Source organism: Achroia grisella, unplaced genomic scaffold, assembly GCF_030625045.1.
Source record: "Achroia grisella isolate CSIRO2021 unplaced genomic scaffold, CSIRO_AGI_Agris_v1 utg794, whole genome shotgun sequence".
Taxonomy (NCBI): Eukaryota; Metazoa; Arthropoda; class Insecta; order Lepidoptera; family Pyralidae; genus Achroia; species Achroia grisella.
Window position 1 is genome coordinate 1,075,810 of NW_026713026.1, and position 24,764 is coordinate 1,100,573.

The 24,764-nt window shown below is 38.2% G+C and overlaps 1 protein-coding gene across 1 annotated transcript; it reads left to right on the plus strand.

Moving 5' to 3' along the window:
- Positions 1-819: 819 nt before the first annotated feature.
- Positions 820-22,131, plus strand: LOC131851628 (uncharacterized). The gene is made up of 17 exons (XM_059202147.1): positions 820-998; positions 2,364-2,511; positions 3,265-3,399; positions 4,993-5,125; positions 7,560-7,686; positions 8,058-8,183; positions 11,747-11,878; positions 14,223-14,357; positions 15,281-15,342; positions 16,558-16,707; positions 17,447-17,586; positions 18,291-18,465; positions 19,213-19,450; positions 19,913-20,015; positions 20,689-20,828; positions 21,367-21,544; positions 21,997-22,131. The coding sequence occupies exons 1-17, from the start codon at positions 820-822 to the stop codon at positions 22,120-22,122; spliced, it is 2,427 nt and encodes an 808-aa protein (XP_059058130.1). The 3' UTR covers positions 22,123-22,131.
- Positions 22,132-24,764: the final 2,633 nt, after the last annotated feature.

The window sequence follows — 24,764 nt, forward strand, 5'->3', positions numbered from 1 at the left end:
AACTGATTCTCTTTTGTTTTTTATTAGTTAAGCCCTTATTTCTATAGACTGAAGATCCATGCCCTTTTTTGTATTATTTTTTATTGATTCTTGTTACTTATTAATTTTTTCCTCGTCTTTATTGATCCGTGAATAATATGCAAAGTGGCAGTTAATCTATTTGTTTTATTTTTTTTAGTATATTTTTAAATTTTCTTTATCTTTTTTTCTTCTCGTTATTTACTCCCTTTCTTACCATATCATCTTTCACACAGTCCATCCATTTTTCGGCCTTCCTCTGCCCTTACAACCATAAACATTCATATGTAACACCTTCCTTAAAATATTACCTTCTTTCTTCTTTCATTTAAATATTACATTACGTGCCCATTCCACGCAAAGCAGATATAGTATATGATTGACATTTTTAGCACCACTATGTCAACATGACAGTGCAAGAAATTATACTTAATTATTACTAATATATCCTGTTTACACTTTAAATCATAAACTTAATCCATGACGTTGGCAACATCACCGATCAAAAGTGGTAGCGTCCATTCAAAATAAAGAAGAAGACGTATTTGATAAACTATCATCAATATATAGTATAAAACAAAGTCGCTGTCGCTGTCTATCCGTCCCTATATATGCTTAAATCTTTAAAACTACGCAACGGATTTTTGAAGCGATTTTTTTAATAGCGGATATAATAATTCAAGCGGAAGGTTTATATATATATATATATATATATATATATATATATATAATACATCTACCCGTGCGAAGTTGGGGCGAGTAGCTAGTTTAAAATAAAGAAGAAGAAGAATTTGATACAATATGTTCAAACACTATAAAGATTTGAGCGATGTGGTGTCGTTGCTGGTGTTCTGCCCGTCGGACCGGTCGTATCTGGTGAGCAAGGAACCGAGCGGCGAATACTGGATACCGTCCAGCAGGACCGAGAACAACTCATGGAAGATGACTGCGCACAAAATTAACTTTGAGGCTAGTAGCAATTTATTTTGGCCAATATATATTTAAAGGACACTTAATCAAAAGCGGTAAAAGGACCCGTTTCAGCGTATGTATCCTATTGGCTTTGTGCAACGCTGGCTTTCAACCGGATCCTTTTCTTCCAAATTTGAACATAATCTATGCTAACAATAATTAAATTACAGGACACAGAAGCATGGCATCTTAGTCCTCTGGAAATCAAATTCAAAATATTTTTACCCATTACAGACTCTTACGATATGTCAAATCTACCGTCAATTCGGAATGATTCCGAGATGAGAACTGACAAGAAACTCAGCTCGTATTCTTTTCAAATAAATATTGTACATGTTTACAATAATACAGATTAAATTTTAAATACAAATTTGGGTGAATAGAGTGACCACCGGCATATGCTATTGCAAAAGTAAATGGTCTAATCAGTGTTCGTAACCCGAACAGATCAGTCCCTACAAGCAAGACCCATTCACGAGTAGGACGACTGAGCCAGCCATCATTGGAATAGATAGATAGATAGATAGATAAAAAGCTTTATTTTTCAAATTTTACATATTATTATTCTACTATCCTGCAAAACTCCTGTCGGGGTTTGTCTGCAGGCACGTAGTTCTCTCTTATCTACTTACAATAGGTACATGCTTATATATTATTTTAGATAGTATTTTAACGTACACATAAAATACAGTATTCCGTTTTACAATATTTAAGTATTAAATACTATTAAATAAGGACAAGATTTTTTTTTTTTTTATGTGATGTTATATGTGAATGGCAACGTATGCGTTATATCACGGGCGTCACACGTTAATGTGATGTCCGTGATGCTATTCATGTAAGAGTAAATGGACTACCATTTGCCATCAGTACTGTATAGTTATAATAAAAAAATAGGGTCACACTAGTCCCTATTACAATAGATAAGAGAATATTACAAGTACTATGCTTCTTTCTCAATTTTTCATTACGTGTGGAAAAATCTTCACCGAGATTATCCGAGGACTATTCGCCGAGGAAGGATCTTGATGTACAAGCACGGTACCTCAAGGTACCGTGGCCATTAAGTTACGTTAACATAATGTTCGCACTCATGGAGACCGTCTGTCTTAGGGGTAGGACGGACGGGTACTGCAAGAGCCCTATTCACTAAAACCCCACGGCATTCCTACTTACATAGTATTCCCCCTTCTGCAGAACTCCTCTTGGAAGGAATGCATGGAGGGAACTTTTCCTAGTGTCCTCGCCTCGTCCCACCATGGGAGAGACGCACCGGAATACGGGACGTACCTCCCCCATCTCGGCTCTTATTTGTGGACGACATACTTGAAACGTCTCTACAGCGTTTAAAGTTAATATAGTCCCATCAATGTTCAGTTATTCGGCGTGGACGCTGGTTGCCAGTGTCAACCTTTACGGGTATACAAGATCTGGTTGCCGAATCACCCGCAGCAGAGCGTCTACCACGCCGTCTACAAGGTCACAGTAAAGTCTGATGTGAAGAAGAGGACCAAAGTTAAAGTACAGCAAATTTGACCACTGTTGATCGGTACTGTAACATTTTCGCTCTTAAGGAAGGCACCCTTACCGCATTTTCGCCTTATCGTCCTTCGGATAAGAATTCTCCTTCTTGGAACAGATTTTATATTGTAAGGAAACAAAGAAAAACGAACTGACCCGGCTAGGAAGTCGCTTTATTAATGGGTGGATTTTTTGTTTATGGTTTTATACAAATCTCCTCGCGGATCCCGACGCCGTGGCGCCTCTTGTACTTTACCACTGACGTTAAAAGTTAATTTTGTAAATTACGTGATGCGGTGTAATCTATAGGCGATAGTCACCTATTTCAGGTGCCAAGCGACTTCCTTTCCTTTCCTTCCTTTAGCGATTCGGTTTTTTTTATGATTGGTAATGGCATAGTTCACCCGCCTGCGCTAACGGTTTACGCGGGGTATTAATGGAGGATAATAAGATGAGCTGATGATGAGATGAGGTCAGGTCAGTTAGCGACAGTGACAAATTCATAAAGAAATTATCACAATGGTTTCCAGGGGAAACTGCGTGGAAGACAACCTGACATGGTACATTGCTAGCAGTAAGATCATCAGTCCACTTCCCCCCAAGGTTTTTCGGTCGGAGAATTAAATTGACCACCGCTTTTTGTACAATGGATCCTCGCATGGAACAAACGTTTGGAATTATGTCAGCTGGTTTTCAATTTTAGTTATGTAATAAAAACAATTATTGTTATAAAATTATGCTATGTCCATGTAGAGTCCTCGCAGTCGGCTGCAGTGGTTCAACACCGTTGAACTGGAGCGCCAGCGAGCACATTCCATGCTCCGCAGCCCCGAGGTGGCAGTATTCGCACAAATGGCGGCTGGTGACTCGCCCAAGAACTTGGAAAACGTAATTTTCCTCTTATCATTTTGTACCACTGCACGAATAAGTGAGAGGAAACCTAATAAAAATTTATTCCCAAAAGAAAAACAAATTCACCGTACCAGATAATCAGGGGTAAATATGAGAAACAAATATTTTTAGAGTATGCAACAGGAGTCCTTCAGTACTTTATATGAATAATAGTGTAAACATATACCCCGGCTTCGCATCTATAAACCTTCGTCTTGACTCACTCTGTCTATAAAAAAAAACCGCTTCAAAATCTGTTGCGTAGTTTTAAAGATTTAAGCATACATAGGGACGGACAGACAGCGACAGCGACTTTGTTTTATACTATGTAATAATTAAGTAGTGTACAATATAAAATAAGTAGAATAAAAAGCGTTTATATAAGTAGAAAAAGAACTGAGGAGTACACAAACAGGAATAAAACATAAGACAAAAACCATGTCGCCACAAAGAAAGTGTCAGATATTACTTTACTACTATACAATATAAACAACAACAAAAAAACGCAATTAATGACATTATTTTTATAAGGCAATAATTTCGATACTTGGAAACAGCAACACGAAGTTGCAGTTCAAACTGTTCAAAGCAGTTTTTTAATCGTTTCATTACTGAAAAAGCACTTCAAATGTTTCCTCTGCCAATTTCACGATCCTATCTATTCAGTAGGTGTTTTTTTAACTACGTAATAATACACTTTATAGCTATGTGATAAGATAAATCTTCAATCAACTAAATGCAGCATGTATACGTATCTACATATGTAGTTAGAGCACGATCTTATTACAAAAGTGTATAGACTCCGTTCTGGACATTATCCTTCCGCAAAGTTTGCATACCTGATGAAAATAAGCAATTCAAAAAATGTATAGTATCATTTGATGATGGAGTGTGTCAAGAACGAGGGTCTACGACATGGAATAACGTCAGACTACAAGATAAATTTATTGAATGTTGGTGCCGTATAAAGCGTCTTAGTCGATCTTCCAGACAATGCGGCTATGAGTTTTAGGGTACAATGGGACTGGCATGTTTTTTTAGTTTGTACAAAAGTCCATAAATTTAAAATAGGTAACAAAAAAGCCCATTTTTTTGTTGCTCAAAGTAGCATGAAAGATAAGTAGACTGTAGAATCTCGTCTGCGTGAAGTCTGCTAAAATAGGTGACACAGAAATTATATTATATGAAGTTCATCTAGTCCATACTTGCTTGTATGGACTGGATGATTGCTTGTATGGACTGGATGATTGCTTGTGTGGACTGGATGCTTGCTTGCGTGGACTGGATGTTTGCTTGCGTGGACTGGATATTTGCATACGTGTACTGGATGCTTGCTTGTGTGGACTACTGTTTACTTGTGTGGACAGGATGCTTGCTTGTGTGGACTGAATGCTTGCTTGGGTGGACTGGACAATTGCTTGTGTGGACTGGATGCTTGGTTGTGTGAACTGGATGCTTGCTTGGGTGGACTGGATGCTTGCTTGTGTGGACTGAATGCTTGCTTGGGTGGACTGGATGCTTGCTTGTGTGGACTGAATGGAAAATGTTTGGGTATTATATAGTATCGTACAGATATTATGAAATTTCCAGGAAATGGAGTCTGGTACTCTAATAGAGATCTGCGAAGAGAACATCCTCATTGGCGTGGATGGTGCCGGCGGCGCGGTCTCCCTCGCATCCCCCAACTACTTACTTCTACACGCTGCTGGTTACACTAAAGATGGTAACATGTATAAAATTATAACTGTAACATGTAAAACTAATGATCAGCAACTATGTTAGCCTTACCACAGATAAGATAATATTATGTAGTCTTCCTAACATTATAAACGCGAAAGTTTGTGACTTTGGATGTATGGATAGATGTTGTTATTACTCTTTCACGCAAAAACTACCGAATGGATTTCGATGATACTTTACAGCAATATAGTTAATGCGTCAGATTAACACATAGACTGTATTTTTTATTGACATATACACATTAAAAATTAACCGCGGGCATAGCTAGTAAAGAAATAAATTATTCTTAATATGCTTGTCTGTTGGCCTATCCATTTGTTCAGGTCAATCTCAGAAACTGTTTAACCGAACCTTAGCTTTTGCGTGAAAGAGTAACAAACATCCATACTTACAAACTTTCGCATTTATAATTTATTTATTTATTTATTAAAGGAAAACCAAGGCTATTCAAGTATATCTTAAATAAAATCAATATATATGTCATAGTAAGCCACTGACAGGCTTTCACTAATAACAATAGACTAATTCTTAAAAAATTTACATCACTACGTATAAAGGGATTATAAAGTTAACAGAGAATATGAAATTAATTAACAAGAGTACAGTAACAAATAGTAAATTTATAGTAATATATACATATACATGATTTTCAATAATAATTAATTGTTATTTAAAGAAGGGCTCACTTAGTTGGTGTCTCGTTGATTTAATATTATTACAAAATATATCTATATTAACAACATTTATGTTCAACAATCAATATTAATAAGATTTATGTTGTATAGCATAATTATGATATAATAACTTCACGCACATAATATGTTACCTTGTTAGGTATGACAACATGGAAGATAGGCGAACGTTATACATTTATATGAAAAAGATTTTGCTACAAGTACCTATGTAATACAAGCACCGCCGTCTTAAACTAGGCTTAGGCCCTTGGGCACAAAAATTCGGGGCTCTTTTGGAAAGTAAAAAAAAAGCTCATTAGGTATAAGAAAAGGTGAAAAAATCTTTTGAGAATAAATGCGTGAGCAAAATTGCCAGTCCAGGGGTCACCTGTGAACGGGGACCCTGGGCACGGGCCCCGTTTGCCCTTATGGTAAAGACAGTATTGAATACAAGGTATCTATGATTTGCAGGCAGGTTTTGAAAACTCTAGGAAAGAACAGTATGAAAAAGTTTGGACTACGCTTGAAAAAATTACAAAATTACAAAATTACAAAATTAACTCTATGGGAATAGCGATATAAATACAGAAATATCGATAAATGGTCTTTATCTCTGAATAGTAAAAATCGCTTGACTAACTGATTGACATTATCATCGTATGACTTAAGCTGAATTATTTCTAGAAATGACATGCACCGAATTACAATAGGCATTTCTCAAGATAGAATGTTCTAGAATCTAGTTCATAGTAGGAGGAAGGAAGAGGTTTGTTGGTAAATAGCTAGAAATATAGACTGGGATAGTCTATATTTCTTCTAGATTCTAGAACATTCTATCTTGGGAAATGCCTATTGTAATTCGGTGCATGTCATTTCTAAGAATAATTCAGTTTAAATCATACGATGATAATGTCAGTTGGTTTTCCACGCTGATAGTTATAGTAGTTAGTTAGCCACAATGGACTGAATTACCGAACTTCTTCCCTTCTGTTAGCTGCCTTTACACGTATGCTCTTTTATGCACGACTCGCCTTTCACGCATGAAAGACTGAGCATGTAAATGTAGAAAAAGAGAAGGAGAAAGACCGCGCTCGCCGCCGCCAGTAAGCGCATTCCCGCGTCCTACAATCGTGCGTGTTTTGGCGCCATTTTTATCATTGCAAAATGGCGGACGTCTGCTAGTACACGATTTTGTCAATTATATCTTCCCGGTCGAGAATTTCTAAGATTGTTAAGAAGGTTGTGTCATGAAAGTCAGCTGCGGTTCCGATAGTGGGTTGGTCCAACGCAAACATGTGAAATATACACATCCAGTTGAAATTGCTAACAAGACATAGTAAAACCTATATATGGAAGGTAGAAAAATTATAAGCAGCTAACTTTTTTCGGACTACTCTAATATTGTTAGCCGCAGCTGGCCTTTACAGCTTCACAGGACGTTAGGGGGCACACCACTGCAAACCCACGGAAGGATTCTACATCAGCTGACACCATGAACATGTAAAAAATCAATGATTTCCTCTCCTTCAGTCTCCTAGAGTCGCCTCAAATGGCGTAGGTTATTGGAGACAAATCAAGACCTCCTAAAGAGACGATGATGCTGCTGAAAATCACACTCTACCCGCGACGTAACTTTAACCACATCTGTTCATAGTCTTTAACTGATTGCAGGATGGACACAGAAAAAAAAATTCTTCTCACCATAAATTTACGAGTATATAAATTACCTATTGTTTTCTGCAGATCAGATACGCATGTACCGCGAGTTCTTACTCCTGGTGTACCCGGCACTGTATATGAGTCCGCACGTGTTCACGCATTTCATGCTGGAGCTCGGCTGGCAGCGGACACAGTGTCCCAGTCTCTTCAGGTCACCACCATTACTAATATACTATTGTCTTGTTATTGGTCAGGTTTCCGCACTGTATATATTAGGGATGGAATTTATCAAAATCCTTTCTTAGGGGATGCCTACGTCATAGTAGCTTTATGCATGCAAAGTCTCAGCCCGATCGGTTTAAAATTGACAAAGTCTCATACAAACTTTCATCCCCTATTTTATCCCCTTGGGGGTAGAATTAATCAAAATCCTTTCTTAGCGGATGCCTACGTCATAACATCTACCTGCATGCCAAATTTCAGCCCGATCCGTCTAGTGGTTTGGGCTGTGCGTTGATAGATCACTATGTCAGTCACCTTTGAGTTATATATATTTAGATAGTAAAAATAATACTTATATAGGGCAGCGGATGTAACCGGTCGCGGGGGACTGTCTTTCCTGGAGACGATGCTGTGGACGGCCGCTCTGGAGCCAGCCACGCCGCACAGCGGAATACCAGCTGAGATCCGCTGTCGTTATATATTCAGGTAAATCCGGTGAATTCACTGGTAGACGCTGATAGAAATAACTTTCTGAATAGTTACAGATTTAATATTTATGTTATCGGGATACTGTTGGAAACTCCAACAAAAGTAAGTATTAAAACCTCTTCAATCATTTATTTAATAACTAGGTGTTCCTGAAACTTCGTCCGCGTGGAATTTCACCTTATTTTTCTAAAGTTACTCCTTATTACATCAGCTACCTGCCATAAAAAGTCCCGTCAAAATAGGTCCAGCACTTTCAGAGATTAGCCGAAACAAATAGAAGACAGACAAAAATTGTAATAAATGTTATTTTGGTGTATTTATGTATCGTATTTATATTTATATGCATGTAGCAAAAAATGGTTATTTCAATATTACAAACAGACACTACAATTTTATTTATATGTATAGATATTCAAATACATAACGCTGTGTTTACATGATTACAAGTGTCTTTTGTTTCATATTCTTCAATATTTGTTACACCGCTGATAATATCGAAATTATTATAAAATATATATATATATATAATTATAATAATTATAATTTAATTAACAACTTTTCAACTATTACATCCACGCACCTCGTTGAGATTCACACAGATACTACTCCCATTGTTACATTTTTCCTTTTTATCCCTCAATTCCTCATGATCTAATGAACTTTACTTTGTATTAGCATTTATCCCTATTCAGAATAAGGGATGATAATGAATAATGGACGATAATGAAATGAATCATCCAGATAATGAATAAATTCACCAGAAATTGTAAAAACTCATCTTTGTGTATCGCAGTACATATTTCAGTGGACAAGCAGCCGACTTTATGAGCTATGTTTCGGTTGTAGGTTCAGGTTAATAATAATAATAATCCTAAATAATTCACACAACGCCATCTAGTCCCAAGTTAAGCAGAGTTTATGTTATTAGTTCTAAACAACTGATATAAATATTTACATAATATACATAGTAAACAGACCGATACAAACAATCATACTCATAAATACAAATGCTGGTATCGTGCTGGAAATCGAACCCGCGACTATCGAAACTAAAGCGGAGTGCTGAACCATTAGACCGAACCCGTCAAGATGAGGCAGTGAAATTAGAAAAAAAATAAACACCCGACTAATTAAAACAAAATTCAAATTCAAATTCAAATTTTTCAAATTCAAAAATCATTTACTCATGTAGGACATTTTAGCCGCTTATGAACGTCAAATTTTTACATTATAATTTTATTTTTTTTCCTACCGTCCAGTTCGGTATATAGATCCAATTGAGAAGAACTGGCAAGAAACTCAATTGAATTACTTTTTTTTTTAAAGCCAGCTTATTTACAATGTATATTTATATAGGTGTCTATGTCTAACATTAAATGAAAATTCAGTGCATGAACAACTATTGCCATGCACACTCGTCATTCAAGTAATCGTTTAGTGAGTAATAGGCTTTGCTCAGTAAATATGATTTAACAGATGTTTTGAATTTATTTAATTCCAACATATCCTTTGGTATCTTATTGTAAATTTTTATACCTATTCATGGGAATAGGTATAAAAATTTACAATAAGATACCAAAGGATAGGTCTTTTATGGAAAAGACCTATTAACTTTTTCTAAACGATACTTGGGGACAGCAAGTTTGTCTTTAAATCTTGTATTAATATTATGAATATTGCTGTTTTTTGGAAATAAGTCAAGATTTTTATGAACATATAGGATATTTGAATATATAAATTGAGAAGCAACGGTGAGAATATTTGCCTCTTTGAATTTCTCTCTTAATGAGTCACGACTCTTCATACAGTAGATCGCTCAAACGGCACGTTTTTGTAATATGAATATATTTTTAATATCTGCCGCTTTTCCCCATAGTAATATTCCATAAGAGAGTAAACTATGAAAATAACTAAAACAGACTAATCTAGCAGTATCAGTATCAGTGTACTGTCTAACCTTACGCACGGCAAAAGCTGCTGAACTTAGTTTCGCTGCAAGGCTTTGAATTTGTGCACCCCATTGTGTTTTATTATCTAGTGTGATTCCTAGAAAGACAGTAGATTCTATAAATTCGAGAGATTCGTCATTTAATTTAATATTGCAATTAGTATTAAAACTTTTAGACAGAGAGAAATTAACACATTTTGTTTTTTTAGCGTTTAACATAAGATTGTTAGTTGTAAACCAGTGCAGGAGACGTCGCAAAGCACTATTTACATCGTCATAATTATTAGTCATTCTATTAACTTTAAAAATCAATGAAGTATCGTCTGCAAATAATACTATGCCGCATCTATCCTGCATGGCATATGGGAGATCATTAATGTAAACTAGGAATAAAAATGGACCGAGAATAGATCCTTGAGGTACACCCATTTGCACAAGTGACCCGTCAGACGTAGCGTTGCTAACCTTCACTTTCTGTATTCTATCAGATAGATAAGATTTTATTAAATTTAAAGCATTGTCTTTGACGCCATAAAAAGCAAGTTTTTTTAGCAATGTATTATGATCAACGCAATCAAAAGCCTTAGAAAGGTCACAAAAAACACCTATCGCATCCATTTTAGTTTCCCATGCAGCAAATACGTGTCTAAGCAACTCTGCATCTGCGTCTGTAGTTGAACGACCTTTGGAAAAACCGAATTGACTATTGTGAATTAAATTATATAAATTGAAATAACTGACAAGCTGCATAAGGATTATTTTTTCAAAAATTTTACTGAGTGCTGGGAGTATAGATATAGGTCTATAATTTATTGGGTCACTCCTATCTCCAGATTTAAAAAGCGGTATGATTTTACTAATTTTCATTATGTTAGGAAATTTACCTTCATCTATACATTTATTGAAAATAAAAGCAAGAGAGGGCGCAATAATTTCCATTATACTATTCAGTATTTTAACAGATATACCCCATAGATCCTCTGTTTTTTTATTATTAAGCTGTTTGAATATTTTCATTATTTCTACTGATGATGTATGTCTAAAGTTAAATACAGCTGATGACTTGCTAACATTGTCTGTTAGTAAAGTTTCAGCAGCAGACGGGGAAGATTTTAGAGCCTGTGTCGTAATTAATGAAATATTAAGATAATGTGTATGATTGCTGTATCGGTCTGGGTGTTTTTTTGCTATGTATGTAAGGTATGTATTTACGAAAAAAAAATTCTATGTATTTGTATCAGTTATCAACTACCCATAACACAAGCTTTAGCTAGCTTTTGGTTTTTTATTGAATGATAATGGAGTGATGCTCCCACCTGCGCTAACGGTTTACGCTGGCGGGGCACCAGTGGAGGATGATAAGATGAACATGAAGTCAGGTCAGTTAGCCCATGGTGGTTTCCAGGGGGAACCGCGTGGAGGTCAACCTGACATGGTACATTGTTAGCAATGGGATCATAAGTCCACATTACTAACAATCCCCTTCCCCCCAACTTTAGCTAGCTTAACTTGGGTCTAGATGGCGCTGCGTGAATTGTCTTGAGATTATTATTATTAATTTACATCGATCCCAAGTCTGAAGGGTGGGACTGATGAAAGCTATATTCTGTAGGTACTTCGATAGTAACCGAGACATGAAGCTGGAGTATGTGGAGTTCAAGGAGCTGGTGGGAGCAGCGCGCGCCGCCCGACAGTTGCCGGTGGACGCGCTGAGCGTGTCGCGAGATGCTGACATCTGCTTACGGTAGGGTTGCCAACTCCAAATTAACTGAAATTGGAAGTTGATGCTTTTAGAGATTTTTACAAACTTTTTATAAATAAATGTCATCTTACATATATATAAAATTCTCGTGTCACAGTTTTCGTTCCCATACTCCTCCAAAACGGCTTCACCGATTCTCATGAAATTTTGTGAGCGTATTGAGTAGGTCTGAGAATCGGCCAACATCTATTTTTCATCCCCCTAAATGTTAGGGGTAGTCCACCCCTAATTTTTTTTTTATTTTAAGGCAAAACAGCGTTTGCCGGGACAGCTAGTATTTATATATATTTAATCAACAGCCTAGGTATCAAGCTTCTATCTTTATTATTTTTTTTAGATATTTCCATACAATCTCTATCTACTCTTTCGACTCCTTACGTGTTGTAATGGGACGAATGGGGAGATGAAAGATTTTTCGCATTAAAAAGTATGTTATATCCTTTTTCAGGGTCTAGAATATCTGTGTACCAAATTTCATTTAAATCGATTCAATAGTTTTTGCGTAAAAGCAAGGCAATTTATTTTAAAAATTTAATTAAATATTTACGCTGGGAGTGGAGTATGATAATATGAAAATGAGGTCAGGTCCCATCGTGACAAATACACCAGGAATTTATCATGATGGTTACCAGGAGGAACCCCATGGGCAGTCTACATTACTAACAATTCTTACATACATACTAACCTTCTCCCTATGTCTGTATTATATATATATATATATAAAGAAAATCAATGTATTTGTATCAGTTGTCTAGTACCCATAACAAGCTCTGCTTACCATGGGTCTCAATGGCGCTGTGTAAATTATCCAAAGATTTTTATTTGTGTTGAGAATAGGCAAGTCATGGTTTAGAGATCCATTTTGTAACAATTCAGTAACAAGCAGCATGTCCACAGTGTGACACAGAGTCTCACGGTCACCTCGTATCTAACATTATCTATATCTTAGACGGAGAATTAGTTATCTTATCACTGTATAACATGTCTACAGTCTACAACTAAAACGGTAAATGCATTACGTGTACGCATTAGACAAAAATAACTCATAACAATACTTTTCGTGAAAATTAAAAAAAAATAGCAACTTTCACACGTGGTATCTCACGCTAGCCTGTCATAGATATAGTTAGATTAATAATAGACAGTTTCTGATCTTATTTTTTTTCGAGGCGAGGTAAAATCTAAAAAATTATTAATTAAATTAAACCATTATACACCTCCGTCCTCTCTCTCCGGCCAACGTTTTTGCAATATACATATTAACATACAATTTGTCCAATTAGTATTGCTGTAAATTATCCTGTCTTTTTAATAACTATATCTGTTTCAAATTGAACACAAACTGTTTACTTGACGCCCGTCTGTTAGTAATGAAGTTATATTTATCTGCCAAGTTCGAATTTGCAGCCCGGAGCATGGTCCCCGTATTTGTCCCCCCTAGATCCAGAGCTGTTTAGTCATAGTTATTTATTCATAATACAATAATACAACTGTTTTTGTACATAAATACAAATCCATAAATAATTTTTGTTATGTAACCTGTTTGGGAAACTACTCTGCTACCAAAATGTTCGGGAAAACGGTAGGTCACGTACCTGTATGGTTCTGCGGATTTCTTGGGCTTCAGGGTCTCGAAGATATCTTCGCTAGCTTTCACACACTTTCACAGTAGGTTTCACAGTTCTAATTTATTTTAATTCACAACAAATGTGCGCGCGCGTCAAGGCCGCTGTACGGTCCGTTTGTTGTGAAGGGAACGCGCGGGAACACAAACTAACGGACTCTAATATCATAATCTGTGCTTACGATGATACCGGGTAGATTTTGAACATAACCATAACATTAATTTGTTAGTGTTCTTGGTAAAGTAATTTGCGTTTTTCTCCGACAGACGATTTAATCGCATTTTTTCGAACACAACTTCAAAGTCGCATTTATAATCATTATATGGTTTAAGAGCTGATATAGCAAGGCTTGTATATGGTAAAAAGTTTAATTAATTCTATGCAGTAGTTTTATGGTGCTCCTTTAAATATGGAGAGAAAAAAACAGCATTTTCGTCATGTGTTTACTTAAAAATGCTGTTCAAGCAAGAAATTATGTAATGGTAGATGTGCAAATAAATAAATAAAATCATTTCCCCTTTCTCTCTTTTGTATAGTATATATCATCTGTTTCTTTCGACAAATAAAAAAGGTGCAGACAATAATTTAATTATCACAGATCGTCTATCTCCATCATTGTGGACAAAATTTTCCCATTCATTTCCTTTATTCCGTAAGCGACCTCACGTAAAGATTGTTCTAAAAAAGTGCTCGTTCCACAGACAACTGGGTTTGCAGCCGAATGCACAACTCCCTTTGGCCGAATTCTTGCGAGGAGTGGGAGAGCTTCATCTGAGAGGGACAAGTTCTCTATTGCGGGCACCGAAGAGCATAGTTGCATATCTGCTAGATCTACAGTAAATTGATATAAACTTACATAGATATTTTTAAAAAAATAGTTACTCCATATATTGCCTTTTGCAATAAATAAATCAATAGTTTAAAACATGAAGTTTTGCTGGATTAAAGCTTGCAGGCGCAGATATTGTAATAGTATTTTTATATATCTTACTTTCGATGGTGGCGTGTTTGTTTCCTTGCAAGGTGCAAACATTTGTATTCATGAGTATGATTGTTTGTATCGGTCTGGGTATTTTATATATATATAAAAAAAAAATATTTACCTCTTATTATTTACCATACAATTATTCTTTTTAAGACTCGGAGAACAATATTGTGCCCACACTTGTAATATTTCTGTCGACACTTGAGAGCCTTCCATTAGTTTACGTCAAAGATAATTTAAGTGTGTAAAATCAGTCTACGCCTCGACTCCGCGTCGACTAGACGCGTTATTAATAAACCATGTAGCACTCTACCAATAAACTTACTAAATAGTGCAATCATTTTACCGGTATACTCACTACCTACATACTACAACAAATAATATAATATATAGCGCCACCTCATTACAACATATATATAACGCTACAGTGCTGAGGATAACCACGCCGCAACAATATAAAAGGTAAATTTGCCTACCCTGCACTGGACTTACCGTCAGGATTAGGCAGTAAAATTATACCAATAAACTTAATAATGTTTACTAAATAGTGCAATCATTTTACTGGTATACTCACTACCTACATACTACAATTAATAATATATTATGTACCGCCACCTCATCACAACATATATAACGCTACAGTGATGAGGATAACCACCGCACTACAATATAAAAGATAAAATGGACTTCTGCAAAAGAACATGTAATTCGTTAAAATATATAATATGTCTTTAAGAATACGTATGTTCTTTAATATCAGATTTAATATTACAGAGATCAAGACACTGCAGTTAATGTAACTTCTCCCTGTTCTTCAAAAATGCTAGCGCCTACAAGTAAGAATACAATTGTTATGTAGATGCGATTAATTTCTTGACTAAGATGTTGTAGATTTGATATGTGCGGGAATTAGTAAATGATGAACGCATGAATTCGACGTCAGGTCTTCTTTTTTCCTTTATGTGTTTTACTGATATTATTATTTCCTATTAACATATTGACTTCAGCTGCGATTTGATACAGCAGAAGTTTCCGTAGGACTAATTATTTTTATTTATTTGTATATTTTATATTTGTTGTTATCTTATGTGTTATGTATCTTTTTTAAACCATTAACTATTGTTTTAGCAAGTGCATCATAAGATGCTAGAGTTTTCGGCTTCGTAATAATGCTGGACAAAGTAAGGGGAGTCAATTGTTGGGTTGAAGTCAGGTCAGGTTTAACTACCTCGGTGCTCTAGCATTTTACCACAACGCTTATGAGTTTAGTGCGAACAATTCATGGCCATGTAATTCTGGAAACTCTTGGTGTAATCAACATAACACGGTCAGTGACTGGTAATGTGAATTGGACTATTTTCCGAAATCAGCCTGTCGTCTGGACCGTTGTACTCGTACATGCAGGAACTGGTTGCCCCTCGAATGTGCAGCTGGAAAGAGAACGTGGCTACAAATTCGGCGTACCACCACCAAGGCTTAGCCACAGTTTTGTAATAAAGTAAATGTAAATATAATTAAGAGTATCCACTTATGATCCAAGATGCCGTTACTGGATAATGTAAAAGGCGCTGTTAAGATTTTATTTGGTCAAACAGAATGTTTTGTATCTGAGATTTAATGCGATCTGTTTTTATTCTGTTCAGTTGTTGTAAGAATATACCAACCATCTGCACCTATATTTACCTGTACATCGTTGACTTGGTGTGAACGAGTAGCTGGTCAACAGTGCCTTCTTTTCTTCTCCTGTAGTTTCTCACCATTCATTCATAATTTAAGAGAGATGCTCTTGCCACTTTCCACGATCTTCCATCGTGCTCTTTGAATGTTGATACGACACGACTCCCATTTTGTCTTTAATTAGTTTGATGTAGCTGTGTCTTAGTATCCCCTTTCCCCTCTTTCTTTCTTTCCTAGTAGTTTCTCCCATTGTTTAATATTTGAGTGACAATATTAACCAATTCTTCCACAAATATCAGGGTCTCGTCACCCATATCAAATAACTAGGACGAGAAATAATTATGGGTATCTATAACTTAAAAAAAATCTTTTAGGTGCAGCCCCTACTGTTGGAGCAGAGATTGCTCGGGGGGGCAGCTCGGCACGTGGGCCGCAGGCGCAGGCCGAGTACTACGTGGCTGCGCATACGATTCGCCTGCGGCGCCACACGCCGTTAGAACTGCTCCAAATCGCGCACTACGACGGTTAATACCTTTTGTTTTTACTTGTGGAATCCTCAAAAGACCGTCATCCCGTTGGTGGGATGGCGGGGCGCTGTGTGGGAGGCTATTCGATTGGGGTACTGCCTACGACGGTTAATATCTACTGTTACACGACACGTTTTATCATTATCATCGTGAGAGATTGCATTTTACTATTTTTATTGTGACTTCTTCGTGGGTGATAAATAAAATCTAAAATGTGATATTAAATAACGCTGAAGATTTCTCTCATTTCATTATCTTTTAAAATTATATTTTTTATTCCACTTATTTTATTTTTCACGTGCGAAAAAGTAAAATTCATTTCATTTCCAAAGACAAGTTTAAGATTTATAAATTATCAATAACTCTTTAATTATGTATTTGCTCCATAGTCAGATGTCCGCCATTTTGCAATGATAAAATCATTACAAAATGGCGAAAAGCGAATGATACACTCTATGATAGACGGTGGAATGGGCGAATGGACGGATCTAACGAGTCGGGTCGTCTACCTAAGACGATGTAGAATGGGGCCTCGGGAACACCTCTTTGCCCTGGCGCCAAATACGGGGTGTTGCCCCTGGATTGGATGCCAGGGACCCCAGGGACTGGGCTTCAGCTTTTTGGGTGGGAAACTTATATTAAAAATAGACTTATCATAGAAAATAAGTACAGTTTAACCTAACCTAGGAACTAGAGTCACTTTAAATGTAGTTTTATTAAAATCTTATGCCGATAGAGGACACTGTGAGCGCGTCGACAGCGCGTCTCTTCAACAATGCTGTAACCTCGGTGGAAGTGCTGGGTCCAGCGACGACTCCAACAGAAGCGCTCACAGCTGTGCACTACTTCGCTACTGCCATTGAAAAAATACCACACGTAACTTCATTTTTTCTCACCCTACTATAATGCCGCTGGCCTTTACAACTTCACCGGACGCCCCTATCGTCCAGGTACAGATGACATTCCAAACTTGTGGAAGGACTTATGGAGCGGCTGAAGATCAACTCCCGCCTGACGGAAACGACTTAAGTGTGAGGGCACCGCTAGGGAAGGCACCGAAGAACAGGCAGTCAAACTATGTCCGACTCGTAATCACAACCTTAATTAATGACGGCCTCGGTGGTCTAGCGGTTTAGCACACCGCTGTGCATCCGATAGTTGCCGGTTCAACCCTCACACGGTACAAACATTTGAATTCATGTGTTTTGTCTGTATCGGTCAAGGTATTTTTTATGGATGATAATGGAATGGTGCATCTGCCTGCGCTAACGGTTTACGCTGGCGAGCCACTAGTGAAGGATGATAGGATGAGCATGACGTCTGGTCAGTTAGCCCATCGTGACAAATTCACCAAGAATTTATCACGATGGTTTCCAGGGGTGGAGGTCAACCTGACATGGTACATTGTTAGCAATAATATCATTAGTTCATATTACCGAAACTGAACCCAACCCCCAAAATGAAAGTATCTTTGTATTTATATCAGTTGTCTAGTATCCATAACATAACTTCGGCTTAGCTTGGGACTAGACGGCGCTGTGTGAATTGACCAAGGATATTATTATTTATTATACCTACAGAGAAAAAACTCTGTAAGCAGTACAGTAGCGACAAGTAAGCCGGCGTGGTCGTGGCTGACTCCAGCCGAGGAGGCGAACTTTGGTTCCTTACTGCTAAAACTTGCTGAAGCGGTCCTTCCGATCTGCGCTGCGGAACCGAGACTACTCCGCATCACCTCGCCGGTTTATGCTATTGGTAAACTTTATGTTCTTTATTCACTTCTTTTGTAAAGCAGCTGAGTAATGAATAGTAAGCTATCCAATTTCTACAAGTATTCAATGTACGGAATACATGTGAATACTGAAGTTTCCTGGGTGTCAGGGACGGGAAAGTTGCCCGAGCGAGAGCGGTGCGCGGCAACACACGCTGGAGCGCGCATGTTATTCGGATGGGCGCGCGAGTAGTGGTAGTTCTGGGTATCAATGACGGAGAAGTGGCCAGAGTGAGAACGATGCGTGGAAGTTGTCCTGGGTATCAGTGTCAGAGAGAGGGTCGAGTAAGAGCGGTGCGTGGAGTGCGTCCTGGGTGTTAGCGACGGGGAGTGGCTAGAGTGAGAGCGGTACAAGGAAACGCGTGAATGCGCGTTTTTCGGATGGGCGCGCGTGGAAGAGGTTCTAGGTATCAAAGACGGGGGAGTGGCCCCAGAGTGGGTACGCGTGGAGTGGACCTTCGGTGTCAGTGTCGTGGAATGGCCAGAGTGAGAGTGGAGAATGAGCATGGAGTGGGTCCTACGTGTCAGTGTCGAGGGAGTGGCTCGAGTGAGAGCACTGACACCCAGGGTCCACTCCACGCGTACCCAGAAATCTTACTCGGCTCGGAGTGACCTGAGTGAGAGTGGCTTGTGGAGTGAGCTCGGTGTCAGTGTCAGGGTGGCCTGAGTGAGAGTGGTAGACCCTCGTGGTGTGGGTTCTGGGTGTAAGTAGGGGTAGTGCGCGGTGGCAGGCGACCTGCACGGCAACCTGAGCGCACTTCTGGCGATGGAGGCGGCGCTGTGGGCGGGCGGCGCGGCGCTGAGCCCGGCGCGGCTGCTGCTGCTGGGCGACTACGTGGACCGCGGGCCGCACGCCGCCGAGCTGCTGGCGTACCTGCTGGCCGCCAAGCTGCAGCGCCCCGCCGGCCTGCTGCTGCTGCGCGGCAACCACGAGACGCGCGACATACAGCGCATGTTCACCTTTCACAGGTATTCACTCACCACTCTCCTTTAGAAACTTTACACTCTATCCTAAGAAGATAAAAACCATCGCTTCTAAGAATATCCTACAATTCTTGTCCCTGACAGATTAAGGTGGTGAACCTTGATAAAGGGCGAGCACAATAGATCTATGTAGGTCGCAGTGATATAGGTCTTAGCACCTGACAATAGACCGTACCGCTTAATAAAAAATAAAAAAAACATTCACCACATTACCTTTATATGAGGGCCTCGGTGATCTAGCGGATTAGCACACCACTTTACTTCCGATAATCGCGGGTTCGATTCCTCACGCGCTAAAACGTTTGTATTAATGAGTATAATAGTTTGTATCCTTGTGGGTGTCCTTGGGACTAGATGACACCCTGTCATTTGTTCTAAGATATTATTATTACAATTTTTATAATGATATACGTATATGTTGATGTCTATATAACATTCACTTTACAGCGAGTGTATAACCAAGTACGGCGAAATTGAAGGCGTGAAAATATGGAATGCAATCAACAAAGTCTTCGACGTATTGCCTCTGGCCGCAGTTGTTGACGATAAGGTAAATATTTAGGATTACAGCATACAGCAATTTCAAATCTCGGTCTCCTCTATTTAAAACCGCTTTATAAGAAAGGCAGCAAAGATGTTATCACGGTAATACCAATTTTCTTAAGACTGAAAAATACATGTCAATGAATGATGTTTGTGAAATAATAAGTGTTGTAAAAAAAAGATGAAATAGAGCAATATTTTTTCATTTACTTATGGTGCACGTCATCTGCTTCTTCCTTATATAATTTGAAGTCGGCGTAATGTGAATTTCCTCTTCCATTCATCCCTGTTCGCAGTCCTGATGTTATTCACTATCTTTCGTGCAATATCATCTTTCACCGAGTCCATCCATCTCTTCAGCCTACCTCTGTCCATCCATATTCATATATGCAGGCAACCTGATATGGTACACTGGGTTATTAGTCCACACTACTAACAGTCCCTTCTGGGGGGAAAGGAGATTGTTAGTAATGTGGACTGATGATCTTATTGCTAGCAATGTACCATGTCAGGTTGACTTCCACGTGACCTCATGCTCACCTTATCATCATCCACTGGTGCCCCGCGTAAGCCGTTAACGCAGGCGGGTGCACCATTCCATTATCATATATAAAAAACAGTCCCCTTCTCTCCTGCTAATAATTAATTAATTAAGCTTTGGCATGGTGGTGGTAAATTAGGTGTTCTGCTGTCATGGTGGTATACCTCCACCGTGGGTGTGTCCGCTAGTGACCGCAATAGACAAAGTGCCTGTACCGTTGAGCCGCCCCGCCGAGCAGAGCTCCATCGCATGGGAACTGCTGTGGAATGATCCTATCAAGTATGCTGTATTCCTTTTTTGCTTGAGGTCTTCTTTAGAATATAGGAAGAGGGGAAATCCAGAGAAGAAAATAAACAACACTAACACAAATCTGAAACACACTTCAGACTATTTACTTTTTAATGGATGATAATGATACGAAGCACCAGCCTGCTAACGGTTTTCGCTGGCGGGGCACCAGTGGAGGATAAGATGAACATCAGGTCAGTTAGTCCATCGTGACAAATTTACCAAGAATTTCCAAGGAGACCGCGTGGAAGTCAAACTGACATACTACATTGTAAACACTGGGGTCATTATTGGCAATCCCCCTTCCATCGGCATTTCCACGTGATCGGGCTGTTGGGTATGGGCCTCGAGCATAAGCGTACCTTACCCGGGCGTACGTATGGGGTGAACCACTCCAGCGAGGCAGGCTACAATAATGCAGCCGGCTGGGGAATCTAAATTATAGATAATTAATATAGATCGTTGGGTCGACTCTAGCCGTCGCCCCGTGTACTTATATTAACAATACAAACCGTACGTTTGGTTAAAGATCAAGCAAGTTGACAACGACACTGGCACTGGAGCTGGCTGCTAACGAGGGTTTCGCGGCCAACGCCAAGCGAGGCACCGGCCACGTGTTCGACCAGACCGCTATAGACCGGTTCCTGCTCGCCAACCAGCTGACGCATGTGGTGCGCGCGCATGAACTGCATCACACTGGTTTCATGGTATCTGTATCCTAGTTTTATTTTTTTTTATTTGAGGTAATCTGAGCATTCTTCTGCAGCTCCGACGACGTGGTTCTATCTCTATAATAGACAGGCTACTATTGCTCTTCTTCAGGAAAAGTAGCGCGGGTACACATCTGCACCTACTCAGGACTGCAATGTCGTTGACGGGGAAGTAGACGCTCCTGCCCCTTGCGAAGGGAGTTCTGTCTTGCGCATCTCAAACGAAGTAGGTTGGCGGAGGAGCAATTTCACGGTCTCTCTAGGCGCCATCTTGACTCTATTCTTTTTTTACTTGGAGAATATTCTCATGGAGATCGCCCGCCCTGGGTGAGATAAGCTAAATATTGAAATATATTAATATAGCAGTTTTAGACCTCAGTAAAATTGATTTAAAAGCGCTTTCTAAGAAAAGTAATGACTATATACATATCGGTAATTCAAACTGGCAGTGTCAACTGCGCGGTCGTCTGATATCGGTATTCTCGTCATCTCGGTACTGCGGCGGCAACAACGACTCGGGACTGGTGCTGCTTGAGGGCGGGAAACTGCGACTCATACGCATCAACGACGAGTGACCACCAAACTGGAGGACATTGTCCTCCGCGGACAAATGTTGTTTATTCACACAAAATAGCACACAATAGTTTGTTTCAAAATTTATTTACTGTTAAAAAAAAACCCCGTTGCAGTTAGATTTTTGAAATTTATAATTAAGAAATTATTTATTTTAATGCTTATTATTTTTTTTCACTTAAATTTGAGTACAACAGGAAATCAGTATGAACAGAAAATTGTTAGTCGACCTTATAAGCAGATAGATAAATTAACTTGTGTTATCTCAGGCTATGCTCGGGGTTTCTCAGCGTGATCGAATCAGAAATGAGGAGATCAGCAGACGAACCAGACCGACCGAATAATTGCAAAACTGTAGTGGCAATGGGCAGGGCACATTTCTCGTAGGACAGATAGCCGTTGGGGCAGTAAAGTCCTCGAGTAGCGACCGCGGACCAGAAGACGCAGCGTGGGAAGGCCTCCAGCAAGTCCGACGATCCGGTCACGATCGCTGAAAGGCATTGGATGCGAGCAGCGCAGGACCGATCGTCGTGAAGATCTTTGTGGGAGGCCTTTGTTCAGCAGTGGACGTCTTCCGGGCTGAGATGATGATGATGATGATGATATTAACTACTTCAATTCATATAAACCATATATACAAACAAACCTAGTACCTATATATATATATATATATATATTATAAACTGTCTTTTAGTAAATTATTAATTGTTTAGAATAAAACCATAAAACAGTTTCATATCTTTTATTATTGACTCCAGTATCACTTAGAAAACTTCGACGCGTTTACAAATTGGAACAAAACAGTTTCATTATAAGTTATCTTACTGATATTATATAATACAAAGCACTTATATACTAAATTCTTTAAGGAATTCCATTACGGACACGTCGATACTGCGATGGAAAACTAGAAAAGTCATTCAGTAACTTATTTGACTGAGATACAGCAACTTTAAAAAGCTTTATATTACATTATTTAAATGAACTTAACATTATGGACTGCTTTTAAAAGCTCTACTAGGAATGACCGGGATTCTATTCGTACATAATCGAGAAATCCGCAAACAAATGCTGTTGCTAACAATTCCCGTTGCAATAAATTGTAACTGTCAATCTTGCGATCACGGGTACACTATTGGATAGTGGCATAACTCAGTAACTAACACACTTGCTGCAGCTGTCAAAGTCAAAATTGTAAAATGATTATGTAACACGTTATGCAAGTATCGTTTAGAAAAAGTCAATAGGTCTTTTATGGGAATAGGTATAAAAATTTACAATAAGATACGAAAGGACATACTGGAATTACCCTTAAATAAATTCAGAACATCTGTTAAATCATACTGAGCAAAACCTATTACTCACTAAACGATTACTTGAATGACGAGCGTGCATGGCGATAGTTGTTCATGCACGGGATTTTCATTTAATGTTAGACATAGACACCTATATAAATATGCATTGTATGTATTCTATTGTAAATAAACTGGCTTTAAAAAAAAGTAATACAATTGAGTTTCTTGCCAGTTCTTCTCAAATGAATCTATATACTGAACTGGACGGTAGGAAAAAAAATACAATATAAAAAATTTTACGTTCATAAGCGGCTACAATGTACTACACGAATAAATTATTTTTGTATTTGAATACAGTTGCTAATAATGCCCATTTGAAACATTACATTGCAACACTGTTGATTTCAATGTGTTTTAAGTGAGAATTGATAATTTTTTAAGGGGTGCTGATCAGTGCCATGGCGTGGCATCCCTCTGAGGGACTATGTTTAGTGCAATTTCAAATCCAATAGATACACTTTGAGATAATTTTTAAAAGCGCCACATTATACGAATCATGACAGGACAGGTTAATATAACTAAGTAAATATTGTAGTTAAACCTAGACACCACACAGCGCCATCTAGTCCAGAACTAAGCTTAGCTTTTACTATTGATACTAGACATCTGATAGAGTTATAGATAGAAAACGTCTAAATATATAAATACTAATGTATACAAATGTTTATATTCAGCGGGAATCAAACCAGCGACCCAAATTAGTCTAACTTAAAATAGAATTTAAAATTGTAATTGTATATATAGTAAAGCTTAAATAATAATGTAATAAATAATACCGGCAATTAGAAGGGGTGGGTAGGGGATGGATAACACCGGCATATAGAAGGGGGTGGAATTAGCATAGGGTTAGGAGGGAGGAGTATGAGCGTTCAGAACCTCTGCTCAACTTGTGAAATGCCTAACACTTAATGTATTCTGAAGAGGTGTATTTCCCAGGTCAATTCCTGCAGACGTGTTATACAGCGTGTTCTACAACTTAAACCGAATATTGTTTACAACCACACACCATTCATAATGAAATCTACAAACGGCCACATTCCCTATTTTTTTTACAATAATTATCTATATTATTTATCTAACATTATATTTAATATAATCGAAATGAGATGTATATCGTTTACATATAACAAAACTCGCATATTCTCAATCAGTCGTTTTCATCACATTACAACTATATTATTCACTAAAACTTCTTTCACTGGAAGAATATATTAAATCTATCAAGTAAATTGAATTACAATCATTCCAGGACAGTAAAAATTTTAAATAAAAAATTGTGGCTAAACAAC